At 33.5% G+C, this 22167-nt stretch overlaps 2 protein-coding genes across 2 annotated transcripts; one reads left to right on the top strand and one right to left on the bottom strand.

The window, feature by feature from the left end:
- The first annotated feature begins 11425 nt into the window (after positions 1 to 11425).
- LOC140875571 (histone H3.2) lies at positions 11426 to 12015 on the top strand. The gene has a single exon (XM_073279288.1). The coding sequence runs from the start codon at positions 11487 to 11489 to the stop codon at positions 11895 to 11897; it is 411 nt and encodes a 136-aa protein (XP_073135389.1). The 5' UTR covers positions 11426 to 11486; the 3' UTR covers positions 11898 to 12015.
- A 7114-nt stretch (positions 12016 to 19129) lies between these two features.
- Positions 19130 to 21882, bottom strand: LOC140873970 (LOB domain-containing protein 4-like). Its single transcript, XM_073277249.1, has 2 exons — positions 21697 to 21882; positions 19130 to 19420 (listed from the first exon to the last, which is right to left on the bottom strand). Exons 1-2 carry the CDS (start codon positions 21880 to 21882, stop codon positions 19130 to 19132), a joined length of 477 nt encoding a protein of 158 aa, XP_073133350.1.
- Between the last annotated feature and the right edge of the window lie 285 nt (positions 21883 to 22167).

The following is a 22167-nucleotide window of genomic DNA, read 5'->3' as shown; positions in this document are numbered from 1 at the left end:
CATTGCCCGCTCGATCGGTTAATTCTTACCGATCGAGCGGCTACAATCTATCAAGCCACTGCCCAGAAAATCGAGACGCCCGCTCGATCGGTGAAGTCTTGCCGATCGAGCGGCCAACAAAATTCAACCTCCTGCCTCTGTACAGGGGTGCTCGCTCGATCGGTAAGAGTCTGCCGATCGAGCGAGACACTCTGCCCGGGAATTTTTGGTTTTTCTTTATAAATTATTTTTCCAACTCAATCAATCCATCAATTCAAACATCATGCATAATTTGAAAGCTTGGAACTAAAATCGAAATCATCATACATACTATATACGATATTCCAGAAATCCAAATTATAAACGTGCTTTCAAAACATAAACTAGATTGACATGCATTTCCAATCCTAACTCGAAGTCTCACTTCTATTCTTCATTTTCGTTCTATCCCTGTCGTCTCTGACTCGATCCTGCCCCACCTGTTGCCATGCACACATACAAAAATAAGACAAAAACCGGATAATCCGGTGAGAATACAATTCTCAGTAAAAGAGACAATCATGCATATCAAATAAACATATCAAGTCATGACATGTATCAACTTCCATATATCTATCACATCAAGATAGAAATCAAGTAATTCATCCAAGTACTGAATTAAAATGATATGCATGTCTTTAAAACTTCTGGATTATCAGACTCAGATAATCACTTGGAATTCTTCTTTCTTTCTTTCTTTCTTTCTTTCTTTCTTTCTTTCTTCGGTTTGGGATCCCGAGGTTAAAATATCCAACGATCACACCGAACTCCCCTCTCGAGGTGGACGAGGCATATTTTAATCCTCTAGACTCCAGAGCATTATATAGAGTCGTTTGACAAGGTATAAAATCTCCAACCAAGTCACTCAACTACAATCTCTAGATCGTCTAATCAAATTGAAATGAATCGAGGCTCAATATGAATGCATATGTCATCTCATGCATTCTAATATCATTTCAATTATCAATTCATATAAGCATTCAATCATGCTTTCGTCAAAATACATGCATATGTAATCTAATGCATTCAATTATCATTTCTTTCCTCAATTCAAATAATCATTCAATCATGCTTTCAAATAAACATTCAATTATGATTTCAAATAAGCATTCAATCATGCAAGTATGTGATTTCTTCGGAACACTCGAATCAAGTCGGATTCGATTTAATCGTTCCATTCAAGTCTAAGTCATCTTTTACCTTATTCGCTTCGAAGGTACTAAAATCTGAAAATTAATAATAAGGATAATAATCAATATCCAAACAATTTCATTCGAAACACAATCATACTTCTTCGATTGATAATTAAGAAAATCGATACTGTACCGACTTCAATCTTCCAACTGGCCAAAGCTGCTCTCTCGCAACTCTGTTGACTTCACTTCAATCTAACAGAAGAAGTCATAAGGATCAATATCGACATCAAAAGCTCAAACAAACTCGATACGATCAAAACATCGAAACGATTCCAAAATTCAAACTGACGGCATAACGGCTATAAACTGATCAAACCGGAAACGCAGACAGCAAGATATCAATTCAATAAACTCAATTCAATCATCAAACATCATTTACAATCTAATCCCAACACTTCTCAAAACTCCAATTTTCGAAAATAACTAGAAAATTCATATCAAATCCGATCGTCGTTAGATTTTCACACCGTCTTAGATATACTATCACAGCTATCTCAAAATCATTCTCTCCGAATATAAATCAATTCTAACAACGTCCAAAAATTCAAACTTCTCAGAAATAAGAAAGACTTACTTCAAAACGGAGCACTCGTCGCTGTGATCGAAGATATAAAGTCAGAAATAAATTCTGTCGGACGGATTGAGCAAAAATGGAAATCACAAAAGCTTGGGGAAGCTTTCTCACGCCTAAAATGGAGAATGGCGGTTTGGTGGAGGTGATGAAGTGAATAAAACAAGTCAAATCCTTTTAAATATCTAAAAATTTCTATAATTGAGTTTTAGTCCCTGAAAATTCTGAAAATTTCATTTTAGTCCCTGATCAAAATCGAATCGGCCCTCGACTTTTAAAATCTCTGGTTATCTCAAATAAATTCCATTAAGATAATTTTGGGGCGTTACAATTCTCCCCCTCTAAGAATCAATTTCGTCCTCGAAATCAATCACTGTTCTATCACAAGGTCGAGGATAAAGTCAAAGGACTGCAATAAGAATTTACATCTCGAAACTAAGTCCAGAATATGCTTCCAATCAAACTCTGAATCATTCGTCTCAATTAGTTCGACATCTCAATCAATCAGAGAAGTCAGAAACACTAGTCGATTACTTCATCAACACTCCGTCCGTCTATCAAAAGTCAACTCATCGTCGTCAGAAAATTCTTCTAAACTCAGTCACAATTCGAATCATCTTATGTTCTAAACCAAGAGACAAAGGGAATTAATATCAAAATTCAATTCGATCATCCTCTACTCTCGCACAACTTCTATAATGTGCCTCCAATAACTCGTCAAACTCTGTTGTTGCACGAAATTTCTACAAACATCAAGAATTCTGTCAACTAGTGCTAAGTTGAGCACTACTACTCAAAGAAATTCTTCTAAAGTTCGACTCATCTGATCTGGCTGTCCGTCATTCTGAGGGTATCGAATCGAAATAAGTTGTAATAAACACAAAAATCTCTTCTAAGTCTATGCCGAAAGAACAATACATCGAGGATCTCTGTCTAGACTGACATATTTTGGCAATTCATGACCTCTGACAAGATATCAATTCTCTCCTCTTCGTCATAATCATTCTGTACAGAAAACTGTAACGGATCCTATCTATCGGTCAATCAAAATCAGACAGTAGATAAAATAAGAACAAATTCTTCGGTTCTAAACATCAGTTGCTGCATTCACTCCTTCTGTTAAAAAGATTCAAATCAGAAATCTCAATAAGAAGAAAACCAAGTACTGCAAGATCATCAGTACTGAGACTCAGAATACAGAAGAGCGGATAATCAGAAATTCCATCATCAGATAAAAGATCAAAGAAATTCATTCGGTCCGCTCAGAATTTCAAACATCGAGATTAGTCTACAACTGATCGACGTACAATTCTGAAAAGATTGTAGAAGGCTCTGTACGATCAGTACAAATCTCAAAACCAGAAACAAGAATTTCATCGATAACAACTCCTAATTTCAACTAATACTTCTGAGAGATTCGGTCTACAGACACATTCTTCAGCAATACAGGAGTATTCATCAAATCAAATGGCCGGTCAAAAGCTCAAAACGATCATACCTCAATTCAAAAACGATTCTGAGAAAGCTCACTTCCACAAACTTCCTGTGGATAAAAATTCGTATCTCAAATCAGTGTCAAACTCATTCTGACAATCGGGACCAATCTAGAAGTTCATTCCGAACAACTTCAATCATTCAATAACCACTGGAACATCAACCAGTTCAGGTTACAATTCAATACATCGACTAAAAAGTTTCGAGAGTTCGTTCATACTATTCTGTAATAACAGTCATTCTACATAATAAATCAAGAATTCTTAGAGTCGATAATTCTTAACGGAGTATTCCATCACTCGCTCAACGATACTCAGATAACATCTCATCTCGAACTCAACAAAGTAGTCTTGCTACTAAAATCAACGAATTGTGATCCCAACTCCATTCTGAATCAGAATAGACTATACAACAGAAAATTGGATCGTTCTCTTTCTGACTGCTGACAGTTCACAACATCAGAAACTATACTTTGAATCTCATACTTCATCATCCTCTATTCGATCTGATTTCTCAATTTATCAACCATCTTCCGATCATCTGGAAGAACTCTGAATAAACTTCAAAGTGCCAATATCCTGATACTCTGTCTCAAACCGAAACATCTGGCACAACAACGTTATTCGCTAATAAGGCATCAATAAAAATTCTGCATCTCAGATTAAACTCAGATCTGATCTATCTTCATCGGATTCTGAAAGATCGAATCAGATTCCAAAGCGTTATCAATCTTCTCAATCAATTCTGGTTCGAAGTCGAATGAAAGAGTCAAGATAAACGTTCCATCTTTTCCAGACTCTAACAAAAGTGCAGCAATCATCTGTCAAAGAAGACAACTGAAGTAGATAAAATAAGATCAGATCATACAGCTTACAATTGTAGCTGTTACCATCAGTTCTCCGGATAACAATAAAATTCGCAGTCAGATTAATCGCCCTCTATAACTCTCTTTCCCAACTCATAATCAGTTCGGACTGCGACAATCAAAACTTCTATCTTCCAAGATCAGAATAGATTACTGAAATCTTCCAAGCAATAAGATCTCTGTGAGATTCAAATCGGAAACTAACATTGCATCTCGAACATCTTCAACTTCTTCGATGCTCAAGATAACAAGGAGTACTTCTAAACAAGAATAAGTCTCAATACTCAATAAGAAGGAGTGCAAAGCACCAATAGGTCATCAAAGATACAACTGAACAGAAGAGCAAAACCTGCTGAGTATTCGTCTAATCAACAATAAGAATTTCTCAAAGGATTCGCGGTAGAACTCGCTAAATCCAAGAATCTTCAAATTCAGATAAGGACGTCGATCCAGATCAATTCATAACAGCTCTAGTCTTGAGGTATTCAATAAAATTCCATCTTCCCAGAGAAAAGATCGAGGAAAATACCACTCGGTCTCACGAGATTCAGACGTCAAAAGAATAGAATAATTGATCGACATGCAAATCTGCGAACATTTCTTAAAGAATCTGAAAGATCAATACGGATCTTCGAAGGATAAAAGATTTATCGATAAGAATACTCAAGAACTCATCTACAAACCTCTGGAAGATTCGGTTCAAAGGACTCATAAATAATGCAGATGCAATTCCAATTCAATCTGTACGATAAAAAAAATAAAAAATTCAAATCGGTCGTACCTCATTTCGAATTCAATCTCTGAAACTTCTTCCCTTCATATTATCAGTCGATGATGTCTGATCTAAAATAAATGCTGAACTCATCCTCTCGATTCGGAGGCAAATCGGAGGAAATCCATTCGTCTATCATCTCGGATCTGAATCTGGCAACTGTCTTAAATCAACCTCGGTTGCCCTGTACTCGGTTAATGCACTACATCGATAATATAATCAAAATCTGATAACCAAAAATATTGCACTGTTCAGTATCAACTCCCATCGAAACAAAATTCAAAATTTCGAACTAAATTTATCGCAACTAATTCAGATAGTCAAAAGTAGAGGAAGCATCAATCTAACCTCTCCACAAGAAGAAAAGTTGCATCAATATCTAACAGAAAAAGAGTCAAAATACTAGAATCGAACAGTTACCTGCTTCATCATCGTCAAGAACAGTTAGAGTCTGTGAATCCTCGAGCAAGTACTAAAGTCTTTCGTAGAAACTCGGATTTAAACAACTCTACGAAACGACCAAATCTTGTTTCTTTAAGGCTTTCTTCTTCAATATCCACCAACTTTTCGCAAAACCTAGCAGTTGGTAACCAACTAACTGAATCCGTCGTTCATCAGTATAGTTTAAAAGAATCAAAAAACTGATCGATCTCTTCAAATCAGCTTTCACACCCAAACTCATTCTCAGAACTCCTTAGAGTTGAAGGCTAAAAGACTGAAATCTCATTAGCAATGCTTCCATCATTTCGGAGTGACATCCGTCAGTTCAGTCACAGAACAATTCTGTACAATCGAGTTCGCTACTAGTTGAATTTTGTTCAAAACTTGCCGAGTAGAAAATCTGATTCAAGAGGATTAGAACACAACATCTCAAATACATCTATCCGGTGTCCAACAACCTCAGCTCGACATACTCATTCGATCTCTAGAGTATTCAATGCAACCAGTAACTCGAAACAGTTCGTATCTCAATTAATTCATGCTTTAAAATTTAAATCACATATCCAAGTAATTCAAATAATTCTCAATCATCAAGCATGCTCGCATTGAATTTAATAAATCAATTAAATAACTCAAACACATGCGAGAATCCAATTCAAGCGGACTCGATCTACCCGCTCACTCTAGTTCAGTCCAAAAATCTTATCGCTCTGATACCACTTAATGTGAGACCTGAATTCTAAACATCTAATCTCGGAATTAAACAACAATAGGGCATTCAAGATCCAAGATTAAAAGTAATAATTTTTTTTTTAAAAGTGAACAGTGCCCGCTCGATCGGTTAATTCTTACCGATCGAGCGGCCACAATCTATCAAGCCACTGCCCAGAAAATCGGGACGCCCGCTTGATCGGTGAATTCTTGCCGATCGAGCGGCCAACAAAATTCAACCTCCTGCCTCTGTACAGAGGTGCTCGCTCGATCGGTAAGAGTCTGCCGATCGAGCGAGACACTCTGCCCAGGAATTTTTGGTTTTTCTTTCTAAATTCTTTTTCCAACTCAATCAATCCATCAATTCAAACATCATGCATAATTTGAAAGCTTGGAACTAAACTCGAAATCATCATACATACTATATACGATATTCCATACATCCAAATTATAAACGTTCTTTCAAAACATAAACTAGATTGACATGCATTTCCAATCCTAACTCGAAGTCTCACTTCTATTCTTCATTTTTGTTCTATCCCTATCGTCTCTGATTCGATCCTGCCCCACCTGTTGCCATGCACACATACAAAAAAAAGACAATAGCCGGATAATCCGGTGAGAATACAATTTCCAGTAAAAGAGACAATCATGCATATCAAATAAACATATCAAGTCATGACATGTATCAACTTCCATATATCTATCACATCAAGATAGAAATCAAGTAATTCATCCAAGTACTGAATTAAAATGATATGCATGTCTTTAAAACTTCTGGATTATCAGACTCAGATAATCACTTGGAATTCTTCTTTCTTTCTTTCTTTCTTTCTTTCTTTCTTCGGTTTGGGATCCCGAGGTTAAAATATCCAACGATCACACCGAACTCCCCTCTCGAGGTGGACGAGGCATATTTTAATTCTCTAGACTCCAGAGCATTATATAGAGTCGTTTAACAAGGTATAAAATCTCCAACCAAGTCACTCAACTACAATCTCTAGATCGTCTAATCAAATTGAAATGAATCGAGGCTCAATATGAATGCATATGTCATCTCATACATTCTAATATCATTTCAATCATCAATTCATATAAGCATTCAATCATGCTTTCGTCAAAATACATGCATATGTAATCTAATGCATTCAATTATCATTTCTTTCCTCAATTCAAATAATCATTCAATCATGCTTTCAAATAAACATTCAATTATTATTTCAAATAAGCATTCAATCATGCAAGTATGTGATTTCTTCGGAACACTCGAATCAAGTCGGATTCGAGTTAATCGTTCCATTCAAGTCCAAGTCATCTTTTACCTTATTCGCTTCGAAGGTACTGAAATCTGAAAATTAATAATAAGGATAATAATCAATATCCAAACAATTTCATTCGAAACACAATCACACTTCTTCGATTGATAATTAAGAAAATCGATATTGTACCGACTTCAATCTCCTAACTGGCCAAAGCTGCTATCTCGCAACTCTGTTGACTTCACTTCAATCTAACAGAAGAAGTCATAAGGATCAATATCGACATCAAAAGCTCAAACAAACTCGATACGATCAAAACATCGAAACGATTCCAAAATTCAAACTGACGGCATAACGGCTATAAACTGATCAAACCGAAAACGCAGACAGCAAGATATCAATTCAATAAACTCAATTCAATCATCAAACATCATTTCCAATCTAATCCCAACACATCTCAAAACTCCAATTTTTGAAAATAACTAGAAAATTCATATCAAATCCGATCGTCGTTAGATCTTCACACCGTCTTAGATATACTATCACAGCTATCTCAAAATCATCCTCTCCGAATATAAATCAATTCTAACAACGTCTAAAAATTCAAACTTCTCAGAAATAAGAAAGACTTACTTCAAAACGGAGCACTCGTCGCTGTGATCGAAGATATAAAGTCAGAAATAAATTCTGTCGGACGGATTGAGCAAAAATGGAAATCACAAAAGCTTGGGGAAGCTTTCTCATGCCTAAAATGGATAATGGCGGTTTGGTGGAGGTGATGAAGTGAATAAAACAAGTCAAATCCTTTTAAATATCTAACAATTCCTATAATTGTGTTTTAGTCCCTGAAAATTCTGAAAATTGCATTTTTGTCCCTGATCAAAATCGAATCGGCCCTCGACTTCTAAAATCTCTGGTTATCTCAAATAAAGTCCATTAAGATAATTTTGGGGCGTTACAAGGAAGAAGTTTGCTTCCTCGTTGTCATCGTCACTATCGCTCCATGTGGCCATGAGTGCCTTTTTCTTGTCCTTGTCAAGTTTCTTTCTAAGTGGGCATTGAATAGCATAGTAACCCGTTTGTTGGCAGTTGTAACATGTTACCTCTTTTCAACCTTCTTGTCTTTCTTGAATTTGTTACTCCACATGAATATTTTGAACTTTCTGGTGAATAGAGCCATGTCTTCATCATCACTTCCTTAAACTTGACTTGTCAAAGCTATCCTTTTAGCTTTGATCTTGTCATCATCTTTCTCGTTCTTCTTTCGGATGTATACTTCAAGCTCATGGGTTTTTAGGGTTCCATGAAGCTCATCAAGGTCATAGGAGGTAGCACCATCTTTTTTGGACTCAATGATCACCGTTCTTTTTGCATCCCACTATGTCGGTAGTGCTCGGAGTGCTCTCCTCCAAAATTGCTTGGGTGGATAGGTTTCACCAAGTTGAGCAAGTTCATTGATGATTTGAGTAAACTTTCAAAACATGGTATCAACATATTCTTTGGGATCCATCTCGAATGTTTCATATTTTAGTTAAAAAATATCAATCTTTGTCTCTTTCACTTGGTTGGTTCCTTACTAACAAATCTCTAATTTGTACCAAATCTCTTTTGCGGAGGAGAACATTGAGATCTGGTTGTACTCGTTCATATCTAAGGCAAAATGCAAAATATTCATAGCTTTAGCATTTTGAGAAATCAATCGCATGTCCTCTTTTGAAAGGTCGTCCGTTCCTTTTGGAACTTCTTTCTCATCCACTTTTTTCATGGGGACGTAGAGACCATTCACCGTCACTTTTCAAAGATCATAATCAATAGATTGGATATATACTGCCATTATATTTTTCTAATATATGTAATTAGTACCATTGGAAAAAGGAGGACGATTGGTAGATTGTCTTTGAGCATAATCATTTGCTAGATTGCCCATAAAAATATTTTGAAAAATAAAATCAAAATGTGGCTATGATACCACTTGTTGGAACCTAAGGGGGGCGGGGGTTGAATTAGGTTCCTTGGCCTCTTTAGCGTTTTAAAATTATTTTGCAAAAACGCAAGCGGAAGACTTTTGGACAATAAAAAATAGCAAAAATTAAAGTAAATAAATTGACAAAAATTAAATAAAGCAGTAAAAGAGAAAAGAGATGTTTATGAAAGTTCGACGAAGAATCGTCTAAGTCTCCCATTCCCGGTTAAGATCGATTTACCGAGGTATCACTATAATTTCTTTTTGGCCTTGAAGGCTCCAATGATAGCCTTTACAACAACACGCTCATTGCGTCTACTTGGCCTTGACGGCTCCAAAGATAGCCTTTAAAACTCGATCACAACTTTCAAAGATACAACAATCATAATCACGGTCACCACACTTATAATATTTTATACAAGAATATATTGAAAGACACAAGAGAAAAATTCTTTGAGAGCTATGTTGTGTCTTCAAATGTCTTCGAAATGGCCTTTTTATAGTGGTGAAAAATTGAGTGAGTTCGGACCTTCCGAACCCTGTTCGGAACTATCGATATTGTTTAATCAAATCCCATAATTGCTGCTTAAGGATCGGAACCTCCGTTCTTCTCTTGGGATCTACCGAACTACATAGTCCGCTCAAATTCAAAATTCAAATCCGATGTGCTGGGAAAGATTTCGGAACCACCGACCCCACTTCGAAACTACCAAACTATCTTCAGAATCAATTTCTCCGCATTTCATTAAGTTTATTGATCTTGAGGATCGGACCAAGAGATCTCATATTCGGAACTTCCGAACAGTGAAATTTCGTTGCCTCCGAAGTCCTTCGGATGGACATTTCTTGAGAATGCGTTCGGAACTTCCGAACTCAACTGAGAAAAAATCTTTATATCTGCATATTCTTACTTTAAATGATTAGTAACAATAAACCGAGTTTTGTAATCATCAAAATACAATTTTTGAGATATGCTAATGATTTAAAAATATTAATCTCACACTTGATATTTATATGCGTTTAAGGCGTAACACAAGTCCTACATATTCTCATTATTTGTAAATGCCCATATCTAGATGTCTCCACATCGACCGTCCAGATAAGATAGTTACATTCATAATGTTCATGTGTTGTATTAGTGATGTTTGAATTAAAGATCTCATACTTTAATTAATTTTATCACTGACTTAATTTAAATTTATTATCCATAATGTAATCCATATATATATATATATATAACTCTTATATATACTAAAATTATGGTTGCTTCCAAATAAACTAGGGATTTTGTTATGATATTAATGATAATAACACACAAATATGTTCGATAATAAATATCGTTTCTATTAATTATAAACACAAAGTATTTTTACAATGCTTTAAGGATACTATCTCCAACAGTCTAATCACTGATTTCCGACGATATAGGATTTTTCGATAGCAATAAGATGAGAATAGCAAAAAATATAAAGTTACAAAACTACTATCAAAATTTGAATATATATATGACCAAAAGAGAAAATGTTCTAAGTTACATGATCAAAATGACCATTTCCCCTTTTATGAAGTTAAACTGGTTTTGGATTGTGGAATACTAGAAAGAAATCAATCCAGTATCCGCTCCTAAAATAATATCTATAGGTGGAACATGAGAAAGATACAAAAGAAATGTTCTTTCAACTCTAAAAAAAAAATATTTTTATATACATATATATCGCAAATATAAAAAAATTACTTATTTAGACAATGCTATTCAATTAAAAAATAAGAAAAAAAATACTATCATATTTTGTAGAACATAAACTACACTGATTGCCTTTTTATGATTTTATCTAGTCTAGTAAGTAATAAATAAGTTATTAATTAAACAAGCCTTGTTAGTAGAATCAGAGAAGGTTTACTTCAATCAATCTGGACCATGAAACACAGCACAATCAACGGTGACAGTCACATCTAAAGCCCCACAAAAGGTCGTTTCCCATTGGCTGTTCCGTAAAACACTCAGATCGCAATCGTAACCGTTCACTAACATCTAATCCAACAGCCCAGATGGCCAGATCCTCCATTTACCCAAAGAGAAATCCCCAAATTCCCTCTCAATTTTCACCTTTAAATTCCACCCAAATCTTCAGAAACATCACCATTTTCATTTGCCAGCACATCCCATTAAATTATCATTTTCGTGTATCTCCATCGATGGCGCGTACCAAGCAAACGGCAAGGAAATCCACTGGCGGGAAGGCTCCCAGGAAGCAGCTGGCGACGAAGGCGGCGAGAAAATCCGCCCCGGCCACCGGAGGCGTGAAGAAGCCGCACAGATTCCGCCCGGGGACGGTGGCCCTGAGGGAGATCCGGAAGTATCAGAAGAGCACCGAGTTGCTCATCAGGAAGCTGCCCTTTCAGAGGCTTGTGAGGGAGATCGCCCAGGATTTCAAGACCGATCTCCGCTTCCAGAGCTCCGCCGTGGCGGCGCTTCAGGAAGCTGCGGAGGCCTATCTGGTGGGTCTGTTCGAGGATACCAACTTGTGTGCAATTCATGCTAAAAGGGTCACCATTATGCCCAAGGATATTCAGTTGGCGAGGAGGATTAGGGGTGAGAGAGCTTGAGATTTTAGATGCAGAATGTGCTAGTTACCTTCTGGTTTCTTTTGGTTTTTTGTTATTGCAACTTTTTAGAATCAAGAATGTGAATGAAATGTGATGTCTTTACTGTTTTAAATGAAGAATTTCATGGGGATTAATTGAATTTTTTGCATGAATTCAATGGATATGGTATTGTATGCTTAAAATTGTGGGAAAATTATGGTATTACCTTTGTTTATCCAAGATTTTGATGATGAAACCTATATTGAATATCGATAAATTTACTCAAGTGCTGCAGTGATTAATCAATTATTGGATGTAAATGAACAAAAATAAGAAATAACACACTAAATTCTTAGGTGGTTCGCCTCAAGAATATCTCTGTCCATGCGAAGGTAATAGCATTGTATAGTATTGTTGAGTGCCAATCAATATCATAGCTCTGTATTTCTTTATGAAGTTTCTAATTTATATTCTATATTAATTGATTGAATTAATCTCTTGTTTATTCCGTGTCAAATTCAAAAGCAACTCTCTTCAACTTATTTTTTTAGATTTTTGACTTCTCTACTTGATTGTGTGTGTGTTTGTTTTTATTACCTATATTAAGTTTTTGGACGTAAACCTAATTAACCCAAAATCTAATGTTTTACCTGACATTTTGTGCTTATGTTAATGATAGCTAATTTTGTTAGGTATCATAAACATAATTTTATGAGAATTTAATTATTTTAGCCCTTCTCAAAGTGTTATTTTTAAAAATAACCTTATTTGTTAAACATTTTACAATATAGCCTTATTTAATGAAATAATCCTAAAATATCATCTTGAAATGGATTAGGATACTTATTTTTCTTACTTATATTATGTGCTTATCTGATAACATATTTTTTACGAAATTTAAAATTTGCTTTTCCAAGTTAGAAAATATATATTTAAAATGTTTAATAATATGCTGAAATATAACTTTAGCTTTTAGATAATAAGTTTTGTAACGTAGTGTAGCTTACAGGTAGTTTTTGGTTTTTTGTTTTCAATTCAAAATTCTTCCATTTATATTCTAATTTTTTTAACAGTTAGAAAAAATTGTAAGTTTATGATATGACGTCCATATATATTTTCAATCGGCTGATTTTCTTTAAATTTCATTTAATTTTTGATGATACAAATAATAATTTTCTCTTCCATATTTTCAAATTATTCATATCGATATTTTAATTTTAACTTTAGAGTAACAATTCACCAATTAATTTAGATGCTTTAAAAATAAATTCATACTTCACAATTTTCATAAGTGGTAGTAATATAATAGGAGTGTTAGCTCAATAATGAGTAATATAATTAACTTTGATTTATATGCCGACAATATTTATTTTCAAAACATAGATTGTGTGCAGCGTAAATTTGACTTTCCATTTATCTTTCTTACTAGCATTTGGCATTGTTAATATTTCATTCTACTAGTTACCACGGTATACACAACATGCGTCCGTAAAATATGGAATAGATACAACACATAACTAAATAAAATATTTGATATCTTACACATTTGATTTTCAGATCACTAAACCACAAATTGTCTAAACACATGCAAGAAAAAATATGAGGAATATATAATTTTCAAATAGAAAACATTTGTAGCTAGATGATGATTTAAAAATAAAACATATTTTATTAATCAAGAAAATATGAAATAGATAGTATACGTAGTAATTTAAGATGTTCATTCTAGGGAAAAAAATTGAATGCTGAACATATTGAATGAGTAAGAAGGTAAAAGATAATAATCAAATGATAGAGCACAAATAATTATTATTATTGTTTTTCCAATTATTTCTAGGAAAATATGATCTTATGAAAAAAATTTATTCTTATAATTAGAATGTCATATATTTTTTTTTCTCGAGAAGTAAACACTAATAAAAATCTTCGAGTCAATCTATAACCCAATCATGTTAATTTATAACCCAATATTTCTAAACTAACTTAAAATTCGACAATCATGACTTAGATTTTCTATCTATAATGTAATGAACACCAGTTCCCAAATAATTCTTTATAAATTCGAAATCAAACTTAAATATTTCTATCGATAATGTACTTAAAGAATAGTCCCAAAGTGAGTCCAACTTAAGGCTACACAATCATTCTCAAAATTTCTACTAGCCATATAAAATTTTTTACTAGTTCCCAAGTGGTTCTTTCCTATTCTCTATCTTACTTGCTAGTCTCCAAGTGATTCGTTCTCATTCTAAATCTTACTTATTAGACCTCAAGTGATTCATTCTCATTCTCATTATTAGACCTCAAGTGATTCATTCTCATTCTTCATCTTAATAGTCCCAAAGTGTGTCCAACTCGGCGTTGTTTTCAAATAAAATTCAAAAACAACAAGCCTCATAGTATAGACTTTAACAAAAAACCAGTATATTATTTCATGACGAAATTTGTTCTTACATCCTATAAAGAAAATCATATACCAAATAAATCAGCGAAGCTAAACTTATCATCATAGGGACAAATAAAACTCAAATAATAGCAGCACTTTTAAATTTCTCTTTTTTCATCAGTCTAACCTTAGCGATGATCTTCTTCTTCAAGTTCTTCTTCATTTTCATCTTGGGAGGGAAGTAAGGGGGTGAGCGATCTGGGTGTCACTCAGCAAGTGGGGGCCGATCGATTATAGATTAAAATATATACATATATATTTGACAAAAATTCATACTTGGATTCAAACATGACATCTTTCAAAATATATTTAAATCATAGCATGTCTTATCATATCATAGCATAAACATCATAACAAAACTTCACTTATCGTAACATAACTTGACTTGACACGACACTGAAAATCATCTCCTTATTCATGGCTAACTGATCAGTCTCCTATATGTAATCCCTCTAAGGGGTGAGGTCATTGTTCGGTTATTATTACCCACTGCATCAGGGCCCTAACTTATCATGGTTCAAAAATTTTGTTTCTACTCCTAATTCAAATCATAACAGTTCCCTTAAAACATACTTTTAACCAGATTGCATCAAGAATAAAATTACATAACAAGATTTCAAAATATATTCATGAACGATTGAATTTTCGAAGCATACATATAATTTTAAAACGTAAAGCTCACTTACCTCGATCTAAGATTCATATAGTGAAAAAATATTGTGTATCATCATCTATCATCAACCTCATGACATAACTTAAGAATTATATACCTCAAGAATCCTTAAATATACACAAGTACATCGTATCCAATGTCTCCACTTGAAATACTATTATTTCTAGTGGCCTTCAATTCTTATGCTGCTACTCTAATCTAATAAAAAGAATTAGCAGATACTAACATGGAAGGGAATAAGTTGGCAGTGTCAATTTTACAAAGTGAAAGTAAAAATGAATTGGAATAGTGTATTTAGCATTAAGTAAATTGGATGACGACAAAATATGGGGTACTTTAAGGTTTTCCTCTCTACTCTCTTTGTTAGAAAAAGTGGGTTGGAAAGGATTTATATACTATACAAAAAGGACATGAAATGTCGCCAATTTAATTAGGAGAAATTATTATCACATTGAAAGAAATTTGTGTAAATGAGTTACAACTTTTAAATAGTAATAATTTCATATTAAATATATATAAAGGAATGGTTTCTTACACTTTAGGAGGAATAATATAATTTAATGAATAAAATGGTAGTCTTAAACGTGAGGTTCATTTTGGAGGAATTAAGAATTTGAAAAGATGTGAGGATTTATGATTAATTGAGGCATAAGCCTAATTAATAATCAAACAATAATTATATAAAATAATTAGATATAATGCAATTGAAAACATGATGTTAATTTTTGTCATTGAAGAAGATTAATGAAAGAAACGTTTCAAATTTGAAACTGACAAGAGGACATTAATCTCAAATTAAAAATCATCAATTTGATATTATAATTGTTATTAGAAGTTAATTTTCTTATTAACAAAATTAGTATTATTTTTAAATAATGTACTTTGTTTGAATGTTAACTATATTGTAAAAATCGTTATTATATGTGTGAGATGTACAAAATTTTAGATACAAAAATAAAATCTTCATTGTTTAGTTATATTGAAAAATTAGGTCACGAGTATAACAAAATGAAATCTGGAACGATAACATATTTTAGTGAATAATCCTAAATACACAATCAAAAGAAAAGTATTAATCCTCCAAATTTTAGTGGAGGAAATTGGATTTTTGCATAGAGAAGAAAAGAGGTTAATTAGATGGAAAATTAAACCAAAGAGAATGTAGGAGGAAATGGGACATTGGGGGAGTTTTTTTAAATTACAATGAGACAATGTTTGGGGGTGTGAGGCGTATAATGAGATACAAGGAATAGTTGGACTCCATAAAATTTATCGGACCTCTTACTCATTGCTCACCAATTTACATTAGAACAAAGTAGGGGAACTGATAAATTGTGGAGAAGATGATTGAACAAGATACAGCCCAAACATGGGATGCGAAATTTCCTATGGATAGACTTTAAACTTGAGTGCACTGGTGTTGGATCACTCTCTGCTTTTGCTAGAGATCACCTATATAATTGATGAGATATCTATTAATATGCATCGATTCAATTGAATATTGTTGTCTTTGTAAGCCTGATCTGATTATGCAATGAGATATGCGATATATGTAAACGGCTGAACGTGATATTCAATGCAACATATAAATCGTGACAAGAAACATGCATCATACGAAACATATACATGCAACATATAAAAATATATATTTCGTTGGTCCCAGACCAGTTAGTACTTATTACATACCTTTAAAATTGATATGAGAATGTTCATACCTATGTCATAGACATTATAACAAAAAGAATGGTATTACTAGCTAAACTTGCTCATAAGTAAGTCTTAATACACCCTCAACTATTATTAAGGCTTTCGGATGATATCTTAGTCCGTCGCCCTTCGAGGATGTCCGCTTCGTCGGCTGATCCTCAAGTTTTTGGTTACTCCACTAGATCAATTTTGTTAATACATCCTTGGGGACCCTCAATGGGACGAACATGTCATTTAATGCAAACCTTGTTGGATGCCCGTTGTGCTCCAGATCCTGCTGAAGAATTGAAGTTGAAATTTCCACACGTTGGAAATGAATTCCGAGGACTTTTTCTCCTATTTCTAATGATGCAGAAGGAGAGGAGAACAACCAAAAAAACCAATGATTCAGGTTTTTTGTTTCAAAAAATACTTTTTGTTTTTTTACTGTAAGTACTCCCTTGCTTGAGATTTTGTTGTACTAAAATTGTTGCACCAATTTCTAGAAATCGGTCTGTTTCTACTGATTTTTTATGGTTTGTGCAAAGCTTTATAAGAAATTTAAGGTTTGGTTAAATTTTGAAATGGTTGATGCTGCAATTTCCAGAAATGTGTTTTCAATTGAGCTAGCGAAGAATCTACTGCATGTCAAAAATATATATTCCTTGCCATATTTTTCATGTAATATGATTTGTAGGTGTAAATTTTCACTACAGACGCATTTTCTCATAACTTGAAATTAACATCATATCATCAACGGAACCATCCAACATTAACTTTTGTTGGCCCCTTTATACCTCGTCTCGTCCTATATATTATTAATTAAAAATGATTCAATTACCACTTTTGCAAATTTACAATAGTTTTATTGGTAAGCGGAATCATTGTTCTTTTTGCTACAAAATCATTTGAAAATCACAATATATTATATACGTACGTATAGACAACTATTATTATTATTATTATTATTTGAGTAAACATATAGACATATAATAAAACCAATGTCATGCAGGAGAGTAAGAGATATGATGAAATTCACAATATATTATATACGTACGTATAGAAAAACTTTCGCGACCAGTTTTTACTTCGATGATCACTATTGCGGAAATAATATATCCTTATCTAATACGGTTATAAAATTAACGAAGTAAAATGTACCTTATACTTCATCGATTAAAAAACACGGACTTCACTTAAATTTTTAAGTCACATTTTACTTCGAAATATGTATTTTGATGAAGTAAAATGGTGAAAATTAAATTTATAATTTCTAACGGATGAAGTAATAGGTTGAACCTGTTTATTTTTATTTTTCAATCGAGATCCCCAAATTCTCTCGATCTCCATTCTCTCGATTAAGTTAATTTCCATTCTATCGATCTTCATTGTGCACCTTCCTCTCACTTCCTATTGCTGCCATCACTTTCGCCTGGTCTAGGGCTTTCCCTTCTCGAATTCGGTTTTCATGTGAAGTAAAAATGTACATTTTTACTTCACGTGCGTCTATTTCGGTAATAGTTATCTATCTATTACTTCGTTTAATATCCGAAGTATATCAAGAAAATTCTTCTAGTGTCTTGAAGAGTCTTGCCACTCGCCATGCCTTCAAAACAGCTAGAAATGACTATAATTGCGCTAAGATTAGAGAGAGAAATATGCAAGATGCATGCGTAAAATTTCCGAATGTTCATGACCTATTTTATAGACTAAGTTTGGAAGCTTTGAACTGCCTCTGCACGTACGTGTGATCGCGCTGAGGTTGGCAACTATCTAGCCACGTGGGTTTGAAAGTTTCGAACTGCTACATGTCGATGATCACTGGACTCATATATGCCTTGTTTGCTAAGTGGGCTCAGAAAGTCCGATATGCCTTAAGAAGTTTCGATCTGATTTCGGAATGTCCGAATATACTTAGGTGGTTCTATCTTATATACACTTAATGACTCTCATTTGCTCAATAAATGACATCTTTATCACAGTTGATAACTGTGGTTGAGATATATAATATAATTGTTATTCGTATTGGAGATATATATTACTTATAATTCATTTATGTTTAGATCTTTATTTATTATTAATTTTGCCGAACATGCCTAACTTATAAAAGCAATAAATTTATTTAATTAGCGTATAATTTTCACAAGAAAAATATTTCATTTTCTGCGGTCAAATTGCATTAATGCTATCCTCGAAAAAGTTGAAAAGGACATGAAGTTTTTCATGTAATACTAATATCATTTTAAACCTTAATTACAAATATGATTTTAAAACTAATAGGATTTCAATCACAAGTATGTTATATAGGAGCCATAGCCCATAAGTACTCGATGGAATTAGGTATACGGTGGTTTTCATAATCATCATCATCTTTAAACAAGCGAGCTAGATCGATGCATCATAAAAATATATTGGTGAAATATATCTAAACAAAATTGAGAAGATATACTATGCCCAGAAGGAGGAGTACTGGTCCAAAGGATCCGCCATGTCCATGCTAAAAAAGGACTTGGCGGGCTGAGACGGTGAATCCGCCGTGGCACACGCAAAGTGCCGCACGCGCATGCGCATGCGCACGACTTCTGCCTGCGCGATTGCTAGCTGAGTCTGCAGAACTTCTACTTGGTGCTGCAGTGATGATATAGCCCCCACGCACCCGTACACCGGATCTCTCACTCGTGCATTTGCTTCGTATACCATGGAACTTACGAAGTCGCCTCGCTGATGCTCCGGCAATTCCTGCATTCATTTTTCTTGTGTTGAATGTCTCTGGCCTACATGAATTAAATTGAAGGGAAATTTGTGTTTTTTTTTCCCCATCTGTTATGTTTGTTTTTGAAAAATTGATCATGTGGAGTCAAAACGAGTTTTAGTAAAAAATCTTTAAAAAATTGGTCCATTTTTTGCAATTTTGATAATTTTTGCTTTGAAATGCTAATGACACGTGAGCATCACACCAAAACATGGAAAAACGACTAAAATTGTTTGAATAGCAAATATAATGTACTATGATTGAAATTTGCCATTACCGAAAGGTCAAAATCGCAAACGATTATAAACGGCCAAATTTACAATGTTCTCTGATGGATTTCGCAGCTATAGATTGTTAGGAATCTTTCCATTCTATTATAACAAAGAGGGAATATCGAACCGTAAAAAAAAAACGAAAATCGAGAAAACGAAACCATTTATATATATATCTGAACGACACAACTAATGTTGGTGTGCCAAAGCGATTTAATTGTACGACTGTTATTCAATATTTGGTGCATCATTTATTAGGATAATGTCTTGGTAACTACTTTCGGCGGCAAGAGGTGGGGCAATGTCATCTCTCCCTTTCTATCTACTAGTCACATGACACATTTTTATGAGGACCCAAAATATACGAATATATAATAGTGTCTATTTAATGATTTTTTTAAAATTTTTTAGTACTTGGTTATCCTTGTTTTTCTATGTTATAGATTTTATTTTTTTTTCAAATCTATTAAATTTTTAGTTGTCATGAATAGGGCTCTTCAAGATTTGGTTAACCTCCCAAACCGAGCCGAAACCAAAAATTCAGTTTGAATCGAAAACCGTTTGATTTGGTTTCAGTTTTCAGTTTTTCGACTTTTCGGTTCGGTTTTTTTTCGCTCGGTTCACCAAACCAAACCGAAAAGCGGTTTTTTGATTTTTAATTGTTTTTTTAATATTCTAATTAATTTTTTATTTGTTTTTATTAATAAATAAAAAATAATTAAATAAATAAAATAAACAGAAATTCGGTTAATCCGAAATGAAAAAGCGAAAATATTTCAGTTTTTAACCGAACTGAACTGTGAAATTCGGTTCGATCCGAATGAATACCCCTAATTGCGAATGAAAGTTAGTTTCAAAAAAAATTGACAAGAAGTAGGAGGATAATATAAGGGACAAGAGAAAAAAGTTGGAGAAGTGGGTAAGAGATTGTAGGGGTATAGAAGGATAAAAATTGGGAAAAAATCGCTATGACACCAAAAACAGTTTGTATAGACCATTCACACTTAATAAAATAGTAAAATTTTAGTTTCATTTTTCAAAAATTTAATCTTGATGAATTAAATTACTATTTACAGTCAGGAATAACCATGTTATAAAAGAGACACTCAGAATCGACAAAATCAAAAGGTGAAGAATTAATTGATAGAGCATTTCTATATAATGACTTGGGTTTGCCAGTGTATGGTGAAATTCATTTTGTGTCGCAAAGCTTTGAGACAATTTTTTTGTTCTTTGTTTCTTTTTTTAAAATGCCTTATTGAATGTTGAGGATTTTTTTTTTTTTTTTTGGTTTTTAAAAAAAGGTTCTCTCTTGTGTTTGGATACATAGTGGTCAGAGTTATTTTTAAAAACAGAACACAAAATAGATTCTCTGGTCATAGCTTCCTCAAGAAGAGCTTTTTCTATAGTACTACGTTTGAAAATACATAAGCGAACACTTTATGCCAAACAAGAAAAAAGGAAAAAAAAATTCCAACTATACATATGAAAATTAAAACAAATTTATTTATTTTTTCTTCAAATAAAAAAATCTATTTTTTTTTACAGTAAAAATCTATTTTTTTAATAAACATATCTTTTGACCTCTCACTTGTACAACATTTTTGCCTCTGCCACCGACGAAGATCTTACGTCATTAATTACATGCGACGACGTAATTTAAGAAACCAAGTGTTATATATATATATATATATATATATATATTAATATATATATTTATTTTTCTAACAAATATATATATATATTTATAAAAGCATACACACACATTTCATACGTACATACATATGTATATATTAATATTACAGCCAAATATTATTATTTGATCTTATCTTTGAAACTTTAGCTAAAAAATAAGAATAAATTTTAAATTCTTTTAGTGAATATCGGCCAAATCACATACAGAAGTATGTTTTAACTCTTTCTATATTATAAACAAATAAATTAATCAAAATTGAAAAAAAAAGCAATTAGAGAAAGGCAAGTAGTAAAACCTGAAGCATCTTGTTGATATTGCTAGCACCAAAGACCTTATGCACACTGGCGAACTTGTGGGGTTCCGTCGCCGGAAAGTAGGGCGCAAACAGGCAATCCTCCGCACATCTCCGCCGAAGCAGCTTGCACGCCGCGCATGGGGACACCGTCCCTTGTTTCCTGCTGCCACACTTGATCTCCTTCATCAATATATATAATTTAGCTTACCAAATTTCTAGATACTCAAAGTTTTATTGATCTTCATTCTTGCACATATGTCAACCTTATATCAAAAGGATTTTTTATGACATTTGTTGGAAGAAAAATGATAGAAGTTATGATGAGTGAAGAGGGGAGGATAGGGCCGGGGAATTTTATAGATGATTATAATTACTTGAGGAGGTGGTGTAAAATCTTTGCAAGGTCCCACCATTGGGAAGAACTTTGATTTTGCTCAAGAAAAATTAAAGTGTTAATCTTTGTTTACTTTT

The sequence above is a fragment of the Henckelia pumila genome, chromosome 1 (assembly GCF_033568475.1).
Source record: "Henckelia pumila isolate YLH828 chromosome 1, ASM3356847v2, whole genome shotgun sequence".
Lineage (NCBI taxonomy): Eukaryota > Viridiplantae > Streptophyta > Magnoliopsida > Lamiales > Gesneriaceae > Henckelia > Henckelia pumila.
The sequence above is the reverse complement of the archived record's forward strand: the minus strand, read 5'-3'. Positions and strand labels throughout refer to the sequence as shown.